Source organism: Nothoprocta perdicaria, unplaced genomic scaffold (assembly GCF_003342845.1).
Source record: "Nothoprocta perdicaria isolate Ctin4 unplaced genomic scaffold, notPer1 scaffold_82, whole genome shotgun sequence".
Lineage (NCBI taxonomy): Eukaryota > Metazoa > Chordata > Aves > Tinamiformes > Tinamidae > Nothoprocta > Nothoprocta perdicaria.
The window spans coordinates 1154193-1179004 of record NW_020456110.1 but is presented as its reverse complement, the minus strand read 5'-3'; the positions used below and the strand labels follow the sequence as shown (position 1 = coordinate 1179004).

At 37.4% G+C, this 24812-nt stretch overlaps 1 protein-coding gene across 2 annotated transcripts in view; it reads left to right on the top strand.

Moving 5' to 3' along the window:
- Window positions 1-24812, top strand: part of PRUNE2 (prune homolog 2) — a 98172-nt gene that overhangs the window by 34035 nt on the left and 39325 nt on the right. For both annotated transcript variants that reach the window (XM_026052018.1, XM_026052017.1), the window contains exons 5-7: window positions 10383-10541; window positions 11016-17535; window positions 17967-18795. In XM_026052018.1, the coding sequence (XP_025907803.1) occupies window positions 10383-10541; window positions 11016-17535; window positions 17967-18795 (7508 nt within the window). The remainder of the gene's footprint in view (window positions 1-10382; window positions 10542-11015; window positions 17536-17966; window positions 18796-24812) is intronic.

The following is a 24812-nucleotide window of genomic DNA, read 5'->3' as shown; positions in this document are numbered from 1 at the left end:
TTACCCTTATCCTTCCCTGTCTTCTTTTTTTTGTTGGCTATCTAATCATTTCACGTATAGTATCATTTCCTTGTGGAAGAATTTGATTGAAGATACAGTGTTATCCAAGTATTTTTTTTTCTTTTGATTGATTTGACTCCATGTTTTCTGATATCATCTAACATATTTCTCTTCTTTTTATAGTCCATTCTAGGCTAAAAAACACCAGTGTTTTCTTATTAWGTACACGATTAAGATAAAATGATTTTTGGGGTATGCCCTATGGAATTATAGTCTTTCTTCTACTTCCTGTATACATTTTCCCCTCTAATTGTGTTAGGAAAAGTGGAAGCTTGTAGAAATATGGTAGATTGAAATTCTACTAGGTCATTTMCTAGGAAAAATGATAGGGACATTTGCAGGCTACTTCTTTGGAGGCTGAAGTTGAAATAGGAAGCCTATTTCAGGAAAGGATAGCCCTTTTCCCYCGTTTTCTGAAGAGTACTAGGACTAGGGTTCACTTGTATAGATAACAGAATTAACGCCTTGAAGACTAACTCATCTTTTGKTTCAAAAACTGATCATTTGTTAGCTTGAGTGGAAGTAATTTCCAAAGATTTCGTGAAAGTTATCTTCTGTGACAGGCAGAGAGGATATACATATTATATACTTGTACATATACATGTTATATATATATGATGGAATATATGATGGAAATGGTATAAATTCTTTCTTTTTTCTGACTGTGAATGTAGCATCTACTTAAAATATGCTAGCTTCTTGCTCTTGTGTTTTTACAGTAGATCTAGTTCTGCCATCTCCAAACAAAAGGTATCTATCTATCTATAAGAGATAAAAATGCAGCTCCATCCCACTGTAGTGATAATAATGCATAAGATATAGTGCATTATACAAAACAAAGCTGTAAGTTTAAGGGAAAATGATAACTGAATGCTTTACTCGTATTTCTGATGAAGCAAGTCTTCATTTCCGATTTAACTAGCAAACATTAAAGATGCCTAGAATAGCTCAGTAGTTTTAAACCATCCTATCTCGGCACTTTGTTTTCCTCCTTGATTATATCTTCAGGAAGAATTAACATTTTGATACAACATTCGTTTGTGGATTTGCAGTGGTTAAATCAATAGTTAATGAGGTTCGTCGTATAATTTGAGCAGCTAGTTTGTTTATGCTAGACCAACTTTATCCATACTCCAAACAAATTATCTCTTATAATCACCAGCCTGAAGATAAATCTCTAAATGTTTTTCTGATGATAGTGCTGTGGTTGGCAGGTGTTAGAAGTGCCTCCCAGGGACAAAGATTGAAGATAGGCTTGTTCTCACAAATCCTTCAGGCGAGGTTGTTTAGCTTTCTATCCTGTCATCTGCAGAGGAGCCTTGTATGGTGCCCTGCTAATGAAATCTAATAGGCAAAGGTCATATATCTTTATGAAGAAAAATGCAAAGCTGGTGAGTGATAAATGTGCTCCATGGGGTTCAATGGACGATGCTCAATGATAAAATCCGTGTTTAAACAGTGTTTCAAACTGCTCAGCATAGCTCTATTCTTTGTGCCTTAACTACTTTTTATAACAATTCTCATTACCAGTGATGTGATTAGATAAATATAAAAATAGTTGAGCATGACTGCAAACTTGGCTGCATAATAAAACAATAGGTGGGGACTTTAACTGTGGAATTAATTTTCAGTTTTGTTAACATAAAGTATAAGATGGCTCCCAATAAAAGGACTAAAATACTGAATTTAAATATGAAAACTCTTTTAATGAATAATAAAAGCATACTAGATAATCTAAAGATTTAATAGATTCTGGATKCATAGAGCTGTAAATCAAATCTATCTTTGTTGAATAATAAAATGTCAAAAACTGTGGAATGGAAGCAATGTATTCAGGTATGAGATTGCATATAAAACTTTTAAAGAATACAAGTCAGTCCCTTTAAGAAATTGCTAATCTGAAGTCAGACGGAATTAAATAAACCAGATATTGTTGAATCACTGCTGTTTTTGGAGAAGTTACCAGTTCATTTGCTATAGTTATACTGCTGAGCTAAGAGACAGTTCAATAAATCAACTCAGGCTTGATGGATTCTACAAACCATTGCAATGAGTGCATAGAAGAGGAGAGAAATCTCTTAGTATTCCCTCTTTGACAAAAGGGTATGCAAAGAGCCTGAATGGATGAATGGTTGATTAATTTTGCCAGAAAAATTCTTGACAGCCAGAAATGTGTTTTTGTATTACCATGTTTGCACGGGAGTTACATTGGAAGGTATGAATTATTGCATATAAATTTACACCTGAGACTTAGCTGGCTAAAATAGGCATCTTGTGGTCAGTATACATGCTTGTGATGTTTCTGTGTGTTTTAATTCATCACCCTACCAAATCACTCTTTTGCTTCATTAATCAGTCAATAGCGAATCAAATATAGTATGTGATTAAATATTAACCTTGTGACCAAAGTGATATATTGTATCTTTTTCAGGAATATTGTTCAATTGATTTACAAGCTCCYGAAAAACATAAATGGAAATTTTTAACATAGATCAGAAACCAAATAGTATAAGGGAGATTTAAAAGGTTATTACTGTTATATCTACATGACCTATTGACTACTAAGATATGATAGTTCTTTATTTTTTCTTCTTAGTTTCTGAGGCAATTAATGTATTAAATTGTGTATACAATTTAAATTACCTTAGTGATTTTTTCCTCTGCATTTTGTAAGTATTTTGGTGTATTTTATATAGATTATGTTTGCTTTTAAGGATGTAGCATAAGTAGATCCCTTGAATCCTTTGCTTTTATGCTTTAAATGTTTGTAATTATGGTTTCAAAACAGAAGACCTTTCTTTCCATGCTGTTTTCTCCAGAGAAACATGTARATACTTCTTCCTTCAAAATGAATTATTAGGAATGCATTTTAATACTGTGTGACTACATTTCCCTGTAGTACCCTGCTTGTAGGCAAAAGTCATATCGTTAATATTGCAAGTTTTCTGGTTTGTCCCTTTTATTATTTTACAGAGGYAGAATTTAGGAGAGGCATTTGAAGAAAGAAGGTGACATTTTAGCCTCTAAATTTGAAAATAAAATCTGTATGTATTTTGCTATATTTTGTGGTTTTGACCTCCATACTACTTGTCAGCTAAGCTAAAAAATGGTTTATCTGCTCATCTTTGAGTCACAATATTTATATTACAGTAAACATCCATTAATAAATGGAGAAATTATGAACTCTTTAAATCTCTTCCCTTGAAAATAAAAATAAATAAGAATTTTCCACTTCATCTCACTGGATTAGATGATCCCTTTTTTGATTCCTTTGCTGCAGCTAAACTTTATCTCTTCCAGGCTTTGTGATGACAGACATCTAATATTTGTCTCATGCAGGAACCACAATTCCTTATTAAAACAACTCCTGTCCTGGTTTATTGCGTCCTTTGAACATATGCACGAGGAGCTGAGTGCACCCTCCTGTGAGAGGGCATGGAAAGCAGGGAGCTTTTTGAACCTTTTGTGTTTCTGAGACTAGTCCTATAGAAAGAATAAGGGAAGTTAGTTATGTATCTCATTCCAAGTGTTGCTTGCTTGTGGGTAGGAACCGGTGTTCTTTTTGGCGGCGTGGGGGTAAAATCCCAGTAGTAATTTTGGGTTGTAATTGCTGCTGARGACAGGTAGTCATCCACTGAGGCAATGAATGCTCCATGTTAAATAGGCCGTTATGGGACCCTTTTTATAGGTGAAGACATTGTATTCCAGCTGCTGAATTCAATGCTGTCTGGTTGTCGCATCTAGCTTTGAAATGTGAAATAATGTAGCTCATGTTTGGCTGGGTAAATTTCTTCTGGAAATTTTCTAAGTTAATTGAGAATTTCTAGGCTTTCTTCTGTTCTGTGCTGAGCACCTACCAGACACAGACATATCAATCACTTTAAGTTGAGCACAGATCAAAATGAACAACCATGATTTTGAATACAGAGGATTTGCACTGGTATCAAGTGTGGGTAAAAGCTGTTTAGSCAAGGTCCCCATTCATAAATTCTGGATTAGTGTTAAGGTCTATAAACAGAAAAGGTCCCGGTGCTATAGAAAAGATTCAAGCATAGTTTCACTGAGCAAAGTGTGATAATTTTTATAGCTGAATTCTTCATCTTTGCTTATCATTTTTTTTAGTTATACTGCCTTCAGTAAAAATGAAGTATCCTGTGAAAGCACAACCATTGTCTGTAGCAAATGATGAGGCCAATGCTAAATAGATATTCGTCACAAGGTAGTCTCAGAATGCTGACCTTTCTGCCTGTCTAATTTTCTTCTTGTTCTGATTTATAAAAAAATTAAGCTTAGGATGCCTGAAGTCAAACTTACTAATAAACTCCTAATAGGGGCCTGAGCAGAACTCAGACAACCATTCTTCTGCATTTTGGTTTCTAGTTTCTAGCTTTTTGGAATATTTGGGCAGCAGCTTTAATAGGGAATGCACAGAAATTGAAAACAGAATTAGCTATTACTTTTGTTATTTATGAGCTCAAAATATCAAAATATGCGAGAACAGCAGAACTTTCGTTTGGTCAATTGAAATGTTCATCAGAAAAAAAAATTCTTTACTTACAGAAACTGAATTTTGTACAGTATTTTGACCAGTAATACGGACACACACAAAAAAAGAGCTAAAATAGTGAATATGTTCTGGTATGGCTCTGGTGTACTTTCATAAACTCTTACACTGTTTCTACTTTTTTCCCTTCTTAGTGACATCACCTGAAAACTTTTTTTTTTAAAAATGGACCATTTTTCTGGCTTTTTTGCTCTCTCTTTTTTTTTTTTCTTCAGGAGGGGAGCATCTAGTAATTAGCAGAATTTACAGCAAATGGCACACAGACTGCTAGCTCTGCATGTGTGCTGTAACATTGGTGTTTACCCTATTATATTGCAATTTAAGTATGTCATAAAGTTTTATCAGTGATCACATAGAAAGAAACAGAAATACAGAAGTAGTGACCATGAAATATTAAGAGGATACGGTGAGAAGCAGTGTGTATTGGCTTCTGGATCATGATAATTGCTTTGATTTTGGAAATTTTAATGTGATACAGTGATATTCCTCATTTATATTTTGTGATGGTTGGGTATTTTTAGCAAATGAGTTGTCAGCAGAAAGGCTTCATTAGACCCATCAGGGTATCTGCCCATGAATAACGAATCCCAAACTGTACTGACAGTTTCCTTGAGCCAAAATGATGGAGCACCTCTGACAAAAGCCATATTGTGCTCTCCATGTGAGAAGTGTGAAGAACAAAAGAGACAGTTTGTTCGTAATTCRGTCAGGTTAATATTGACACAGTTAGCTCAGAAGAATCAGAAGTGTGTGTAATGTACATTTACAGCGATCACTTGGGTAATTGACTGTTTGCTGTCATGAATCAGAAAGTGTTACTAGAGAGAGAGAAATTACACATTCTCTTTGAGTATTTCTCAGAGATTTTTATTCTTTTACATGAGCATTGTGTTTACAGTCATGTTAATTGTTTGGTTAAAAGCAAGATTCCTATAAGAAAATGAAGTTTCAGAGTAAGAAGTTTAATTTCTGCCAGTAATATGCAGCCTACACAAAATTTGCGTAGCCTTTCACAATAGAAATGAATAACAACAAATCATATTTGAATATGTTCAGAAGTCTGTGACTTTTTCTTTAAGCAATAGTTTACCAGGATAATACAACAAAAAGCTGTCATTTTGGAATGTTCAGTCTATTTTTATGTTGTAGTACTGCATAAACTTTCCATATATATTRGAGGAAACAAATGAAAAAAAACTATTACATATGCTGAGTTCCTAGATTTTTCCACTATCTGTATTGCTGATAACAATATTGCCAATCCACTTGTAAAATATGTTTAGATTCTATTTATTTCAAATATATTCCAAATCAAGTATACGTACTGTCCATTCTTTTGTAGGCTATTTAAGGGCATTATGGCAACTATGCTTATACATGCTGTTTACCTGCTGTGCACTGTGCAAATATTAATTTTTAAGCCAACACAAAATAATGAACTAAGGGAAAATGCTAAAAAGGAAAGAATAGCTGCCCGATCATTGTCATGGTTTTGCRGTGTCTCCTTGTATATTTGCTACAGTATCTCATCAACAGCATATTTTATAGTGCTTATAATTACTTTGGGATGTGGCAGCTTAAATGTTGAAATGATTAGCATTTTTCTWTTTCTGAAGAAAATGTTTTATTTTCTATTAGCAGTTACAATACATGCAGCATTATGTTTGTTTATTTAAGTTTAGCAAATTTCTGGAAGAACTCATRTGTCTACACTGTCTTTCAATATATAGCATTTGCTAATTTGTAAGAGTTTCTTGTTTATGTAAGTCTTTATTTATTTGAATGTTTGAATGCTTATGAAAGTGGTGTTTGAATTATGTAGTTTGTATTAGTTAAAAGAGTAAACCTTATGAATCAGATTTTTTTCTTAGATAAACTAAGCTTAAAAATATATTAATTGCAAATTGGAAGGTAATTACAAAAATTACCTTAGTTTATTAAAAAAAAAATCTAAAGCTTTGATTAATAATCAAATAATCAAATAATCAAATAGTTAACAAAAAAAAAAGGGTAGATCACGATGCTGTAAAACACATAATTAGATCTTTCTTTCATTGATTAGCTTTTATATCAAATGTGATTTTCTATCAACAGCATTTTCTATCAAATTTATTCTTTTGCCAGTTCTTTGATGAAATTTGTAAATTACTTGTATGTTTCCTTTAAATATATTTTCCTTTAATGTGCTGCATGGTGTTAGAACCTTAACCCTCTTCCCGGTCGCTCTGTGAGGTTGCCCATGACTTGGTGACAGGGTTGGCTGCCCTGCCACTTACTACCTGCTGCACTCTGCAGTTTTGTCAGTCTCAGCACTTGTTTYAGCGTGCACTGTCCATGGTTTTGAACAGTGTCAGGCAAAGCCCTCTCCTTTATGGGCAAGAGGTTTGTATTAGTGACTGTGGCATGAAGCTCTTGCTGCATAGTTTGACCTGTTTCATGAAGATGTATTTTGGAAATGCCCATGCAATTTTGCACTTATTAATACCGCTATGTTGCACACATTAGATTGAGACAATGTTGCACACATTAGCGAGCACTCAGTGCTCTCAGATAGCATAAATGAAGGTGGTGCTCTTTATTTTCAATAGAGCTCAGGACTGAAAAATTCATGAACACCAGTAACACTGATTCTCTTGCAACTGTTGCAGTTATTGTGAACCTAACACCTGAAATCAGTTATTTTCAAAATAACTTCCTAATCTTCAATCACAGATTAAGGATTTGTATACAGCCACTTTCAGGCTTCCCTTGTCCTGCCAGGCATGAAAGCAAATAAAGATTAATAGGAGAAAGATTGATCTTCCCTTTTAGTAGTCTGGTTTCTGAGGTAACATCAATATTATGAAAAAAAAAAAAGTTTATGACAAATATGCAAAAACAACTTTGTTTACTTTCGTGAATGAGAAAAAGAAAAATGTGTAAATGTATAATTGTAGGCATTCTGAGCTCTCACAAGTCATTTGTTCGTTGATATTGTTATGAATTACCAATTCAGAATCTTTTAAAGATTTATTTAAAGATGAATTTAAATAGCATAAATCAAGCATTTAGAGTGTCTGTGTTCATACTAGAGCCTTGCCAGCAGTCTGCATTTCAGATATCACTTGAAAATGAGATGAAACAAAAATTCAGTTCTTTCAAATATACCTGATTTTCAGACACTTTTACATCTAAGCGTGTGTCATTTTTTATCTGCAAATACTCCTGAACTTGTGTGACCATGTTTAGCTTTCTGAGTTCGGATTTCAGTCAAACTGATTGCAAGCACAAGGAAATGCTTTAATACTTGATATGTTCTAAATCATGTGAACCCTGCAAAACCTTCAGGTCTGCACATAGTTCATGACTGCAGCCCCATCACAGCTTGGGTTGAGTGAAAGTGGTTGCTGTGGCCACTGTATTTGAGAGTCTAATGCTATGTAATATTCAATCTCATTTTATGCCATTTAGGATGTAATTGTTAATTTTGCTAAATAACTGCCTTTAATATCTTGGCTAGTATTACAAAAACAGTCCCAGCTGAGCATCTTGTTTGCCCATGAAGAGAAAAGACACATGTAGAACAATACTGGTCTCCTTGTATAACCTGATGAGTGTTGATCTTTGTGCTTTTCTCAGACATCAGCCCCTGAAAACCTCAGAAGAGGTGATGTGCACTGTGAGTAGTAGTAAGATTGATAACATGCAAGAAATGYGGAGACCCTCCGGTAGCTGGATCAGGTAGTGATGTAGGCAGTACTGGCCTGCTAGTGTTTAAGTTAGTGTGGTCCAGTGTGAAACTCTTCAGTTCAGCTGCTCCAGCTGGGATTTATATTTGACAGCTTCCCCTCTTGGAGCAGAAACCTACCGGGCCCCATTGCTGAATCACTTTTCCAGTGTTTCTCCCGACTTGTAAGATGCAGGTTGGCAGAGAGCAGGACACAGTGCAAATTCAGGCTCACCACCATGGCCATTTTAGTTCTTTCTTTCCTACTCTGACCTGGAAAATGAACCTGTGATAGAATGGCATTTGGTGCCACACTCTTGCTGTGGTAACTGCTCCCCACCACCAAGCAGCTGCTAGCGCAGGAACATTATTACATCGTGCCCTGATCTGTCCCTCATCTTGCCCCTTGATGCTTTGAGTGGTTCTTAGCTTTAATTCTTAGAAGCAGGCTTACAGTTGTCCTGCAAGCCTATAGCGATTACCCAGTTGCTAGTGCTTCTAGCAGGGATTTTTCCCTTCACACATGGGCAAGTTTAAAGGTTCTGTCCCAGAACACTGCAGGAGGGAGGATTATCTGCACTTCCCATCCTTCTGCTTGCTGAATGACAAATGCTAGCTGGTACAAAGGCAGAAATCCTCCTTGTCACTGTGGCTTTTATTAGGCTTTCATTTCAGTTTGATGATTTTAACAGCAACTTTCTAATTCCTAATTTAAGGTGACAGAAGGTAAGGATAATATAGATGCTAAAATATCATGTAGCTTTAAGATGGGGATGTTTTTTACAATTACTATTTACTTACATAATAATCAGCTTTAACACACTTTGCAGACTAGATCCTTCCCTGGACTTTGCTTTGAGCACCTGCTCTGCTTGAATTGGCTGTGAGCAGACAGCTGAAATGAGGAGCTACGAGGCATCCCTATGTGGTTTTGAATCTGCTGTAGCGCAGGATTTTTATTCCAATACATTGTGATTATCCCAGTTGCTTTTAAGGCTGGGTAATTGCAGTCACTTCTGTATGCTCAGGCACATTTTCGTGCTTTTATAACATACCCAATACTTAAACTTTCGTAAAAATACCACTTGTTTGGACAGTCAGATCTTATTCATAACAATTCCACACCACAACCCCCTATTCAAATTTCACATGGGAATGTTCACCAGAAACCTGAGAGCTCAATTTTGGTTGCACAGTGTTCTGTATAAAGTTTTTATATAACTCATTGCTAGGTACTATGCAAACACTGAAGTGGAACTTCCTGTCTAAGCTAGAAAAAAAAAAGAAAATCCTTATCAAAATGTTTTGAAATTAGAAAGATTTTTTAAATTTTAACTTAAAGGGTGGGAACTCATTTTGTGGGCGTATTTGAGCAGATTAATAATTAGTATTTGTATATATGTAACCAAAACAGTAATTTATCAGGTAGGAGACAGATGTGGGAGGATAACATGCCAATCTGCATATACAGTTGGGTTGTGTTCATGATGAACTGCTGTTTATTCAGGGCCAGTGTAGCTTAGCAGCTTCAGAAGAACTATTACAGCATATGACATTGTGCTTAGCGAGGAGACAATAATAAATTAAATATAAATAGCAGAAACATGGAAAAAGAATAAAATTCTGAGACCTTGTTCATTATTTCACTGACAGTTGTCAGAACTGAGAACTGAGAACTGAAGACAGATATTTGTATTTTTTGCTTTATGCCTTCAGGTCAAAAAGAGCAATGCATGGTTTATGTTGTAAAATACGAATGATTTTGTGTAACCCTGATCAAAGTCTAAATGAGAACAGGAACAATAAATACAAGGTTTGCATTCATTTTATGCATTTTAGTCGGATGAAAATAGCCACAGTAAAGCAAATTAGTTTTAAAATCTCTTTGTACCATAAATGGCTATTATTTTTTAAAAGCAGCTTTGACAAATGAAAAGAATCCTGCTATCAGTTACAACCATTGATATGTGTTAATATTTCTGGCTGTTTTCATCATAGATCTGGATAAAAAGTGTATTGTTGTTTAAAATATAATTTCTCACCATTTTTCAGGACTGCGTGTTACACCGGAGTCTCCTTGGTGATCTGAAAGCATTCGTAGATAAGTATGGGTTTGATGTGCTTGTCATTTTGGCCAACTATTTGTCAGATGAGGAGGAAACAAGACGACAAATAGCAGTATATTCAGAAAACTTAGAACTAGGCAATCAAGTAAGTACCTGGAAGAAGACTTAAATAATACCTATTCTGAAAAAAAAGTATACTTTAAAATATGATGATGATCTGTTGTATAATTAAGGGGAGCTGTTAAGTTGGCTGGCACATGAGTAGCTGTTTGAAATGACTGCAGTATTTGCATGATGCAAAATAAAAGATTTCAATATTAATGAATAATTCAAATCAGCCGAACAGAAAGAGCAAATGCTCACAAGAAATATGGAAAGAGAGAAAAGGGATTTTCAATTTATCTAAACTAGATTTTTTTTTCACACTTGTTTTGACTTGGTTTTGTAATGTGTCCCATTCCCAAGGAATTTTCTGAGACATGAACAAACACATTATAAAAGTTGATAACCAGATTTTTGTGTATTCATCTCTAAAGAATTCAGTCTAAAGAATTCAGTCGAATTATTACTAGAATTTTAGTTTTTCCAAAAACAAATGAATCTTATTAATTTTTAACAGATCTGCTGCGAATTAGAAGAATGTCAGAACCCTTGTTTGGAGTTGGATCCTCTAGAATGTGGATATGACCAAATTCTCATTTATCACCAAGAAAATTCTTCGGTGACCTGTGACCAAATCATTCTGCTAGTTAAGGAAGTTATAAGTAGAAGACAACCAGAAATGGTGTCAAACAGTAGAACTTCTTCTACTGAAGCTGTTGCTGGGAGTGCACCACTTTCACAAGGATCTTCTGGTATTGTGGAGTTATATGGTTCTGATGTAGAACCACAACCCAGTTGTGTCAATTTTATAGAAAATCCTCAAGATCTGAATGGATCTATACCAGCGCATGTTGATGTTAATGTAGATCTTGTGAGTCCAGACAGTGGATTGGCCACTATTAGAAGCAGCCGGTCTTCCAAGGAGAGCTCTGTTTTTCTTAGTGATGATAGCCCTGTTGCAGAAGGTGCTGTTCCCCATCACAGTCTTCTGCCTGGTTTTGATTCTTACAGCCCTATTCCTGAAGGCACAATCACAGAAGAACAAAAACCACAGTCTAGAAACAACAGTGATAACTTTGATCTTTTCAATTTTGATCTAGCACCTGTGGTTACAGCTCCATCTGAGTCATCTTCTCGTTCTGTTGACTGTTCCCCGGCAGATGATTTTTTTCTTAATAGTGATTCATCAGAAGGACAACCACCCACTGTGCAGAAAGAATTCAATGAGGCAAACCTACTAGAAAATGACATAGCGAATTATTCAACTAACTTACTAATGACAACAAATGAGGAAGACAATTTAGCTGAATTTGAGGGGAATCAAGAAGATATATGTGAGAAAACTACAAGCTTGATTGATTTGGTTGAAGGTGATTCTTCTTCACCTGAAATATTGAAATCTGCTGATACAAGAATCCCACCAGCTCCTATGAACAGCCTTGTAGAGACTTCACCATTAGATAATGGACAGCCTTTGTTTTTCCCACAAGATGTAGTAAAAAAAATTAATGAAATGGATAGCACAAGTTATTCTCAGTCTCGGGTTAGGTATGGGAGCTGGTGGGATGGCTTTGATTTAGAATCCAGAAATGCCGATACATGGAGTTCAAGCGAGCAAGAATCTGTATTTCAGAGTCCTGTCTTATGGAAAGATAGTAAAGCAAGCCCTTTATTACAGGAACACAGCACTGAAAGAAGAGCTTCAGATTCTGTATTTTTGCAAAAACAGCCAAAGGAAGGGGAATACACAAGATCAGGTCTCTGGGATAATCAATTTAAGCAAGATAATCAGAACTTAGAGAATAATGAGAAAAACATTGAACATTCATGTCTGCAGACTGCTTCTTCGGTGCAGACAGGGCAAGAGCTGGAGAACTTTACTGACCCATGGAAAGCAGATCAGCCATTACCTGTGGTATCAGATGTGTGGTATACTGGTGAAGGGAAAGGTGGTGAACAAGCTGGAGATTCTTATGAAGTCTGGGCTAGGTTTGATGCTAAATCCTCAGAAAATGTATGGAACATGCCCAAACTGGACAGAGAAAAAAAATCAGTGAACAATGTAGAGGAATGGGCCGTATCAAAAACTAGCTTATCAGACTCTTCAGATATTGTAGCAGATAGTGATAATGCACCTATTCAGATGTCTCCAGAAGCCTGGGATAAGGAGAGATTCTGTTCAGTAGAAGAATATGGAACATCTGAAAATACAAATTCTAGTATTAACAATATGCAAAACAATCTCAAGTTACAAACAGAGGAAAAAAATCTATTAGTTGGGCCTAAACATAGACCGAATCAATTTGAAAATATAGACACCTGGAATTTATATGATAAAAACATCATGAAAGAAGTAACAGAAGTAGTGGTGCCTTGGGAAGATACTTTCTTGGCGTATAAATGCTCAGACCTTAGCTCATCAAACATTGGTGAAGATTTAGTTGTTTCTCCACTAGATACCAATTATTCAACATCTGACTCATATATATCACCTACATATGTGGGAGATGAAAGAGAAAATGAGGACAATGATTTTGACAAAGAAGCAGTAACTGATAAATTTATAAAGCCAAATTTAGATGGACCAGAAGTATTTGAGAAAGCAAATAAAGAACCATTATCCCCTACAAACATGCCTCTCTCAAGCTCTAGAAACACAACCATCTGGAACACACCTTTAAATAATGAAACCCACTTAAAAGAAATAAATTCTCAGATTACTGCTCTTTCTGCCACTGGTACACCTGTTCTTAATTCAGAACAAACAGCTAATCACTATGTTTCAACTGATGAAAAGACTGATGAAAATAACTTTTCTGTCCCTCAAAACAGAAAAATAGCACCAGTATACAGTCAAAAAGTGAATGACTTGTCACCTTCACAGAATGAACTAAATATTATATATAGATCTGAAAATGTAAAAGTGGTGAGCAGTATTCCTGTAGAAGACACAGACCCATCTACAACCACTTTGGATAATGGTAATGATTTGAACCTGAAAGCATTTAATTTAGGAAGTGAGATACTGGGAACAGAAGAAACACAACACACTGCTGTTAATGATGAAAAGCTGGATAGTTGGCAGTCAGTGCTGGAGCCAAACTCACAGAGTGTACAGGCAGAGCAGAATTGTGGGGAAGCCTGGGAGAATGACAATACTGTTGTCTCCTCTCAGGAAAGAAAAGAGGAATTGATAGATGGAACAGAGGGGCAGCAAAATTATATTAGTGATGCCTTTAAGAAACCAATGCAAGATGACAGTCAATCTTCATGCAGCGCTGATTCAAAAGAAAATAGGTCAGTGTGTGAAGTTCCCAGCTCACGAGAGGAAATGCAGAATAGTGTCAGTTTGGAAACTTTAGACAGAGAGAACATGTCATTCTCCAATGACAGTAATTTAGTCAGTCAGGAGGAGAGGAAGGAAATATTACAGGACAAAGCAGAATCTTCTTCAAGTGCTACTGAGGAAGATAGAAATTATGAACTTTTTGATGACTCCAAGCAACAAGACTACAGTTGTTGTGAAATGTCATATATACTTCCTGAGAAAGATGAGGAGACTGCAGCAATAGATCATTCACTGAGTCCTGAGACAGAGAGTGTCTCTGAAAGCTCTGAAAGAGGTAGTAGTAATCATGAAGATAATTCTAAAGTGACTGGAAACATAGACATCTGCAGCGACTCCGGGGAGAGTGGTTCTCACTTAGCCACGTCAGWTCCTTCGATTAATGAAGTAGCAGAAGAGCAGAAAGAAGAGAAGGAGGGCTTACACAATGTGGTTGCTAATAATTTAGGCCTTTGTAGTGTTGAGTCTTCTGAATATAGCCCAGAACTGGGCAGCACTCATGAAAAATCTTTCCCAGATGAGTCTCCACAAGCTAAATTTCAGGAAAGTACTTCTGCCTATGTCAGTGTTCCTGATGTTACAGATACGTCTGTGGTTGAAAGTCAATTTTCACATGACATAGATGCTGGGAAAATGGAAAATTCTGAAAATTTATCATCTGCTAATAACCTTTTTGAGGAGGAGTGTATGACACTTCATGACAGTTTTCCCCAAACTGCTTGGAATTCACAGCCAGGTGAAGATTTGCAATCTCCTGGAACTAGTCCTGAGGCAAGTGAAGTCCTTGATATGGCAAACACCACAAGCAGCATTTCTAAAGATATACAAATCAAAAGTTATTTAGAAGAAGATAGTATATGGAGTGATTCCATAAATGATTATACACACTCAAGTGGAACAAGCCCTGATTTAAGTGATGCATCTGTGAATGCATGGGGAGACCCTCCAGTTGCTACTCATCAAAAAGACAGTAAAGATAGGTGGGATCTTACAAAGGGTAAGCAACCTGAGGAAGCTCCTAAAAGAAGTGAATTTGAGAATAAATGTCAAGAAGGACTTGAAACAAGCACTGAACACAAAATTCCTAAATATTTAGATTTTTGGAATGCCCATGTAGATGATGATACTGTGTCTTCCTTGTCAAGTCCTGAAATAAATGAGGATTCAGAGAGTTCAGATGCATGTCCAGCAGTGATTAATGAAGATTCCATGTGTGAAAAAATGTACAAGGTATCTGAAATTGAAGAGGATTATTATACACAAAACAATGCGATAAGTCTCGAAACAGATGAAAACAATTTATATGCAAAAGCCAAGGTGGGAGAGGTGGTTCAGGTAGGCATCTTGAATGAGAATCCTGAAGTAATTAAAGCTGAGAGTATATCAAAAGTTGGTTTGACTATAACTGAGTCTGATGAGGCTTCCAAACATTTGCAGCACTGGGAAAGACTTCAGAAAAAACCGCATGAGACTACTTTCAGTGAAGGAACAGGTACTGCAGAAGACTCATGTTGGCATCAAGTTGATGAAGATACCACACCAACTTTTCCAGTTGGTGATAAAGAAGAATATTCTTCAAAAGCTTCAGATGCATGGAATATGCCACTAGAAGCTGCTTTAAGATTTGAACCAAAGTCTACAGTAGAAATGTTTGTTTTTCCAGGTGACAGTTCAGAGTGGTGGAAGTCACAAAGCTGTGAAGAAAAGCCAATGGAAGATCAATATTCTACTTCAAGTGCTTCTGTAGTAAACCAGTTAATAAACAGTAATCAGGACTCATGGGGACCACCTATACCAAATGAAGAGCTAGAAGATGCACATTTCACTGATACTGGTAATGAAGGAATTCAGCATCTCCACCTATACAGCAGTGAAAAAGAAAATGAAAAGCTAGCACAGATTATGGATGTTCATGATAGTCAAATAAATCAAAATACTGTGCAGTTCAAAGAATTTGATCCTTTCATACTAGATAAAAAAGAAAGGGACTTTAAAGAGCAATCTCTTCCTACAGATGAAGGAGAACAGCTGACTCCACAAAATCTTTCTTCAGAAGATTATGAACCAAGTATGTCAAATACACCAGTTCAAGAAAACCCAGTGCTTGCTGAACCAAATGACAGTGAGACAGATGCAAGTCTCATTCCTCATGAAGAACAACTGAATACCTGCGAAACATCAGAGATGCACAACTCCTTGTCAAGTGCTTTCACCGTAGAAGACTTATCTTTTGAAATGAGAGAGAAATCAAGTCCAGGGTGGAATATATTAGTTCCCCAGCCTGCACTTATTCCAGATATTTTACAGGATAACACCCAAGAAAGTAATAATCTATTTTCAGTGAAACCTGATCTGTGGACTAATGCTGAACAGTTCTTCACTTTGAAAGGAAATAATGAAAATCCTGATATATTAAGTCACTGTGACCAAGACAATAGTTCAGATACATCAAGCAGCCCAGACGTGTGCCAGGAGTATGATGCTAGGCATGCCTCTCTGCCATCTTCTCAGACTGATGTGGAGCCTGAAGACAGTCAGATGATTTGCACATTGTCAGATATGAGTAAAGAGATAGATTTTGATTCAAAGTCCCTATTAGCAATGCAGAATTTGGAAGCACAGTCTGAAAGTGAAAGTCCCCAGTACTATGGTCAAAGACAGAGAGATGAATCTTATCAACTAATCTCTTCTAACGTGCAGAAACCTTCTGCATTTGAAATTTTGGAAGAATATGGCCCAGAAAGGAAGCTTGTTACTGAGCAAATCGAGCCAGTTAAGATGCCTGCTGAAGTTTTAGGAGTAACATCCTTAGATCCCAAAGATATATTTCATGAAAGTATTAGTGCTGCAAGTCCTCAAGACACTGAACTTGATTCAGCTCAAATAGTGATCTCCCAAACACATTTTATTCCTAATGATTTCACTCTGCCTGATATGCCAGAACAAAGCTTAAAAGAAATAAGTGCCTTGGCTGAAATTGGAAAATATTCTGATACTGAGCAAACAGCAATAAATAGTGATGAACTAGAAATAACAGATGAATGCTTGGATGGATCTAAGACTAGTACAGAACATAACATCAGTGACACATCTGTCACTAATATGCCATCAAGTACAAGAATCAACACATGGACAGCAGTGGGCAGTGAATCAGCAGAAAGGGATCCAAATGCTATACAGCTGTTCTCCAGGTCTTCTCTGCCTGATGATAATGAAGACTGTGACTCTGATTCAAAGCATCAGTTGGTTGACGACTTAATAGAAGAACCCAAGCATAAAATTGAAAATGATGCTTTTCTACTTAAGGGAATCCCTAGTGATCAATTGCCAGTGATGTGCACTCCACCTTCCCATGTATCTCTTGGTGCTGAAGCCTCTGGCAGCAGAGAGTGTGCTGAGGATGAGCTCTTGTTACAGAAGCCGTTTTGTGACAGTGGTTCTTTGGAAAAGCCTGTATCTCTATTTACCTCTCAGGAAGATGCAGAAGGCACCCTAATGATGAAAGATGACAGCATCAAAGATCAGGTGCCTGACACATCCACAGAGTGCCCTCAGGAGGATCCCCTGTTGATGTCTCCACCCTTGAGGTCTGAAGTAGCTCCAGGAGCTGCTGTATTGAAAGAAATCGAACATGAAGCAGAAACAACTGATCTTCATTCACCACCAGGTGGAGATAAAAGATCATCCAATGGTAAGCAAATCTGTACTTCCTCCAAATCATATTCGTTGGACAAGGAAAGAAATATATATTTGAGTATTACTGTTGAATGGTGAGGCTTTTAGTGAAGTTTCAGGTCTGTGTGTCTCTCTGGTGTACTTTGAGAACTGTAACATCCCCTTGTAGACTGATCTATAGCTTTTAAACTTCGAAGCAGTGGTATCATTTATGATGTTTGTATAGGGCTTAGCACATGGGACACTGAGTCATTTGATCACTGTTAATGTATAATCTTTAGCAGTAATAATGATGATGATGATGTTGTAAAGTTGAAGTACACATTAACAGAGTCTGTCAAAGCAAACTGAAAGAAACTATTTCCGCTGTGCTGATTTAAAGAAATCATGCTGACTAAAATAGTAATGCGAAAACTAAAAACAGTTTCTGTCTGCCTCTTTTTTTAGAAGCCGCCACTGACCTACTTTATGGAGAGAATAAGTCGAGAAATTCCTCTGAGAGCTCTGAGCTGGCAAGTACGGAAGGTAAGGAAGATATGAGGATGCAGGTGCACCAAGACCAAACTTCACTGGAGATGGATTACATCCTTGTTACTGGGGAAGAAAATACACCTTCAAGGGAGGATACTCTTGAAATAAAAGGAAGTGATTTTGCATTTCAAGAAGCTAATGTAGCTGAACAAACAGAATCTCATGAAGGCTTTTCACCAGGCTTCTCAGATACTTTTCAGCCAATTTCCGTAATAAATGAAAGAGAAGGCCAGTGTGCTTGTGAGGTTGAATGGGACTCTGTTAACTTAGCAGCGAAAAGTTCTTCTGTCATGCCTCAAAAACCGGATAATGAAAGGAGATCACCGGAAAACTGTGGCCAAGATGAAGGCTGGATTGTTTTGGGTCAAACTGAAATTGGTGGCATATCACCTGAGGAAATTTCTGACAGATTAGAGACTGCAAAATCAGGAGCTGGACATTCTGGCAAAGAACTGGAAGATGCTGCAAAGCAAGAATCAGTTCCTGATGCTCAAGCAGAATATCAGCTAGAAGCTCCTCTTCACGAATCCTCTGAACATGGGGGCTGTGCTCCCTCGGGCAGTCTGACTACTGAGGATGAGAATACCACAGAAACAGATGCCCTTGCTTTGCAGGTGGCTGGTGGTGATGATATACGGGAACCAAGTTCTCAACAGGGACTCGGAAATAACGTAGTAGCAGAACAAGAAATGGAGGAAGAAACCATGTTTCTCAGCAGTGAAAGGAAACTGAGTCAAAAATCAGGGTAAGGAGAGAGTGACCTATTTCTTTCCAGGGTATTCTGTTCATCTAATATCAATGTTATTAAAGTGTGTGGGATTATGAGTAGATAGCAGGATTTTCAAGGCTTAGAAAGTAATATTATTCACATGATTGAAGTATCACTGGATTGCTCACTTTATAAGAAAAATCTTAGTTGCTTGATGTAAATCAAAATAGGGTTGTTTAATAATGCAGAAAGCTTGTAAAGTCTCTTCCTTCCTTGAAGGAGGTTTTCCTTCCATGAGCTCCCATAGGCTTTAAGATCTGCCATTAAATCTGAAATCTATGACCAGGGAACCCACAAGACCAGATGTTGGTAGTGTTGCAATGCTGATGGTGGAAGTGAAGTTCTCCCTCTGGCTAGTGGGGAAATGCTGGGAAGGAAGATGGGCTTGTGCAGGGATCTGGGGTCAGGAGAAAAAAAAAATAGGAAGAAGAAAAAAGAAAACGACCAGGGAAAATTATCACCTCTTGGTTGCTTCCATGCAACCAAAATTATTGTGGTTGCTTGGTTGCTTCTAAGGTGCAGTGAGACCAGAGCAGCATTTCCTTCTTCTAGGACTTCTAGGACTGGATTAGCAGTTGATATGGAGAGTGTTTGCACCTCCCTTTTGGTGGACATGCAGCCAGCGTGTTGGTACCATTGCTGCCCGCTCTGCTCCTGCTGAGTGTTGCCAGAGAGAACCTTGGCGTACACTGGGTAGGTGGCGGCCCTGGGCCACAGGAACCGCAGCATTTTGGAGAAGGTGCTTCGGTTGGTGACTCCACGGCTGCTACCACCTCTAGGTACCTATGGGCTGTAAGGGACTGCTGGAGGGACTGCAGGTCCATGGAGGTGCGAGCAGGAGTCTGGCCTGACTGCTCCTGGGCAGCCTCCTCTCATGTGCTGCAGTTCTGGAGCAGGAAGCTGGCACAGAATTTGTACAGTCAATTTCGTGAACAGCAAAAGCAACTTCCCAGCAGGAATAAAACTGAGTGGGGCTAACTGCTTCATACATGTTTCTCCCTTCAAAATGTGCTCATCCAAGAGAATATTTGTGTGAAACGGTGGATTGATTTTTKWTTTTTTTTTTTTWAAGTTTCTCCCAAGTACTGGGAATCAGCTGCASTTAGGATACACATCATGTTAACAACTTACATTATCTTGCTTTGATTAGTTTGCAAATTATGTTAGATTAGCTTTCARTTTTTTTTACTAATAATTTGTCAGATTATTACAGTGGGCTTTTTTTTCCATATTGACAATACGACTGTCAGTGGCAGTATAATCCTGCTAACTGCACACAGACATTCTAGTAGAAAMGCACAAGTTTTTGCTGACTCCACTATTTAATTAAGATTGTGTTTTGTGAGTCATAGATTGGTAAGTGTGGTTTAGCTTTTCCTAGACCTGTTACAATACCTCTGCTGTTAATATTTTAACATATTTTTCAAAGACTATATCATTACTACAGAAAAGACCCTATTACAGTTGAGTTACTTTTAATCTCCAGCAAGTTTATTTAATCTCTAAAAATAAATCCCAGTCTCATAAACCTTGAGTTGTRATGATGTTAATCTTAAGCATATATAGAGCTTTAGGGTTTTCAGACAAGAGTTTGAATAGTATACAAAATACAAGCATCCTTCCCTTACCCTAGCACATTGTCCATAGCTGAAGTTGCTTCAGTCTAACTAGACAGATAGCACTGAGATTATGGAATGAGGACTTTGTATAGTAGAGGAATAGGTTTTATTGATGCAGCTTTTGCACTTACTTCCCTGGAAAAAAGAAGCAGATCTTCAGGAGGGTTAGCAGGAGATAAGCACTCCTCAGCTTTTTGTGCTCTGAAGTAAACAAAATGCTGAGTGCTTGTAACTATCCAAGGTAGAGCTTGATGGCAACCTSTTGTTACTGTTACACCCAATCTTCCACATTTCCAAGTTCTATTCTTTAAGGAAAAGTGGAAAACCTGAACATCTGGAAGAAGAAAAATAAACAAAAGCAGTTGTTGTGAATCCAAGTTAGTGTGTGGTAAAGAAGTTTAGGATTTGAAGACTGAGAAAAACTGGAGGTGGTCCTACTTCGGGGTAGTCTGCTTGTTTAGGGCAAGCCTACACTCAGGAAGCATTCCTTCTCCATTAGCACTGCCAAGTTTTATCTGGGAGATCATGAAAACCAACTCCCTTCCAAGAATAGAACTTTTTTTCTTCTTTTTTTTTTTTTTGACAAATCAGCATTTTCCAGTGCAAATCTTTACCACCTCTGCTCACAAAAAAATGGTGAGTGGTACAGGAAAAGGAAGGGTTATTTAGAAGTGCAGGATAGTTGTGGGCTAATCTCACTTGAAGAAATCAGCTGTCAACTCTTTTGTCTTGCATAAAAGGCATTTTAAATTAAAAGCAGACAGATGCTGACCCTGTTTAAGTCATACTGATTAATTACATGGAGGCAGTGTACCGGGGTTTTGGCTTGTCTTGCCTATAAGCTAGTGATGCTAATGATTCTAGAAAGGAAAAGAAAATAATCTTAGGTATTTGCCTTTAAATGATTTTAATAAGTAAGCACAAAGGAGCAGAGATAACTTTGAAGCAATAAGAGAAATCATGTAAGGCACATTAGAAAAGAATCTGATTATAAAGCTTCTATTTAAGCACTAGAAAAATCAACCCAACAGGCATGGATTTATATGTGTGTGTGTATATATACACATATGTATATTTATAGCTTATTACCATGAATCCACTCTGGAATGCATTTTGAAAAGTACTCTGGTCTTGTTCCGTAAACACGAAGTCTTCAAAGTAAAAACTTGAATCTTGTACACCATAGTGCACTTCAGATGTTCTACAAACATTATCCTTTCAACTTATACTCTCTTAGACCATTTCCCAAATTAAAACTCCAAACTGAGCCATATTAATGCAAGAATAYGTTCAGTTAAAACTGAATGCATAGTAGGTGCATCCTGCAAGAAAAGCTCACAGAAATTTTTAGTATAGAAAGCTTGGAGTCTGGTCTATTACAGGGCCTTTTCTTCCTGGATTCAGCAATGGCTGTATAATACCAAATGCCTTTTCACAGATAGCAGTAGATACTTCTGTCTTTACCATGGATAATGTTGAAACCCAGAAAAGTGAAGAAGGCAATCAAGTCATTCAGCAGCCTCATTAACAAGTATTTTTGGGAAAAAAACACTAAAATCTAGATTCCTTTGAGCTTGTGTTTTGTGGTTGGGCGTGTGTGTGTGTGTGTGTGTGTGTGTGTGTGTGTATCTGATCAGATGCACACTCTGACAGAAGCTCTTTTGCATCATTGATGTTATTCAAAACATTGCTCTCATGAGGATTTCATCTCGTAAGGATTGCTTGCATGTTGCAGTTTTCCCAGTAAGTAGACAATGTTCAATAGACTTGGAATAAGCTCATGTCTTTGGTCAATTAGCTAATGGCTTCAAATTTATTAGGGGACAGCAGAGACACATGCAGATGTCCCTGCATATGCCCACAATGTAATCAAGGAGGTTTTAATTCCTTTGAAATTAAAGTAAAAGCATGAAGAAATATTATAGTAGAAAGGGTAAAACACATATGGGAATAATCATTGTAGATTATATGTCAGTTTTATTCAACCTCTTAGTTGCTGAAGAATCAGCAACTGATGTGGCTGAAGTGTGTAATGGGGAACGCTTTCTCATGCATGTCACTGACATTTTTTAAAACAAAAGCTCCTTAACTCCCTAGGGAGCAGCTTGTAAGTCTGAAGTTTACCTTCCTCTTTGGCCAAAAAATGTTTAAAGTAATGTGATGCAGTAGAACTATGTCAGCCCTATGACAGTTTATCGTAGAAACACTGAAACTATCATGTGAGAGAAGAAAACAAGATATTGTTGTCTTGTACTTATTGCAAGAGAGCTCCTCCAGCTTGATGGTACTAGTGACAAGTTTGTAAGTGCACAATTTACAACGTTTAAGAATGTTTTAAGTAGAACWGAACCAAAGTATGAGCCTGGTACTAAGCTCTCTTAGGTGTTTCCTTCTACTAAACTTAATATATTTCCATATTTTTCACTCAGTAGAATTTATTGGATGCTTCTCTAAGTGCTACTTTTGCCAGTAGCGTCTTATTTCCTCGCCTGTGCTTAAACTTGCTTGGTGCAAGTAAATTAACCACTCCTAGACCAGCTGGATGRCTGTTACCTCAGCAGGGATTGTTTGTTTTGTCAAATAGTTGCTTAATGCAAATGGGCCATTCTGGGACCAGACCTGTGACAGCTGTCTCTGTGACAGGGCTCTTGAAATTGGCTACYGAATTGGGGTCTTTCTGTAAGGCAGCCTGTGCTTCCTCCAAGGCAGTGGAGCATGGCTGGTGATTTTCTGTAGCATTCTGTTTGGGAAATAAATCTGCTTCGGAGGGTTTAGAAACTACATTTCTCAATTTAGACATTTTCTTTACCATTGCAGATTTATGTATGGCRCAGACATAGTATTTCTGGAGACTAAGATAAGCTTATTATCTGTTCTCAAAGAGTTGATTGGGACATCTCAGCTACTGTAGTAAGAGCTGGCCTGGGAGTCCAGATTTCACAGAATTATTTACTCATTAACTGCCTCCTAAGACCTTTTGTGAATACAGTCTTCAGGATCCAAGCTACGCACATTTCCCTGGTTCGTGAAAAACGGACTTGGTGCTTACATGCTATGCTGATGTGGGTGCTTTCAGAGGGGGACAGCAGAGGATCAGATCAGCAAGGGATGCAATTAGCATTGTTTTCATCCAGAAAGTGTTCCACTTTGGCAATAAAATTTGTCTGCTTTGTAGAAGAGGGAATTACAGTTTTGAAACAGTAAGTGTAAACAAGAATGAGAATGAAGTGGATTAAAATCATGCTGTCTGCTGGTCACTATGCCCTTTATGCCAATGTCAGATAAACACACTTCAAACATACAGCTCTCCAGGGGGTTCAAGTGGGTTTTGAGAATCTGAGACGGGTCACAAAGCTCCTATTTCCTGCCTTGTTTTTCTATTTCAAGTAAAAGCAGCAGCAGGAATAATAAAAAAAAAAAATTAAAAAAAAAAAAAAGTGAAGATGCTTGGTAGCACTAAAATACTGAAGAAGAGTTGTAAACCTATGTCAGTAGTATACAAACACCAGAAATAATAACCCCAGGGGTTTATTTGGCGCCATGAAAAATACAGGAGCTGATAGTACATTATTAATATCAGTCTTGCCAGAAATAAAATAGCTTTCTGTCAGGCTTTTCACATTTGGACAGCCAAGAGTGACTAAATTTAAAATAGGAGACTATGTGGAGCATTGTACAAGCTTTGGCTATGCAGGATAACATACTTCTCTGCTGCTGGAGCTGTGCCAACAGTAAAATTTAGGAAGACTGAAGACAGTTTTCTTCATGACAGAAGCTACACCATCTTACATAACTACATGAAGTGATGTGTGGCTGAGTGCCAGAAGGAAGATACCACTGATGGTCATGTAAGGCCATGTATATCAGCACACTTCTCGTGGTGCATGCTTCGGGTCTGCCAGACCCTTACCTTTGCTGGGAAGGGATGGATCATCATTACTTCAGTTCTCCCTGAAGCAGCAGTGCTAGGAATTGTTAAAACCATCTGAGGGAAATACTGTGAAATGACGTACAGACTTGAGAAAGTGGGAGTGGAGAGCAGTTGAGACACGGGCACTGATTGTTGGAAGATTTGGGAGAGAGCTTGGGAATCTGGTCGCAAAACTGAGCAGGATTACAAAGAACTTCTTTTGAACTACAACTAAAATTTTCTTAATTCACTAAGGTAAAGCTGCAAAGGCAGGCTTCATTTCTCCATCTAATAGCATAGTCTTAACAAAAAAAAAGGCAGGAATTCTTAATTTTTTTTTTTTTTTTTTTTTTTTCTGCTCGCTTGTGTGGTGGTTCCCTGGAAGAGATGGTTATCCCACCTGCTCTGTCCAGAGTGTCTGTGTGACCACTGCTGTGCAGTAGATGACCATTAAAATTGTCCAA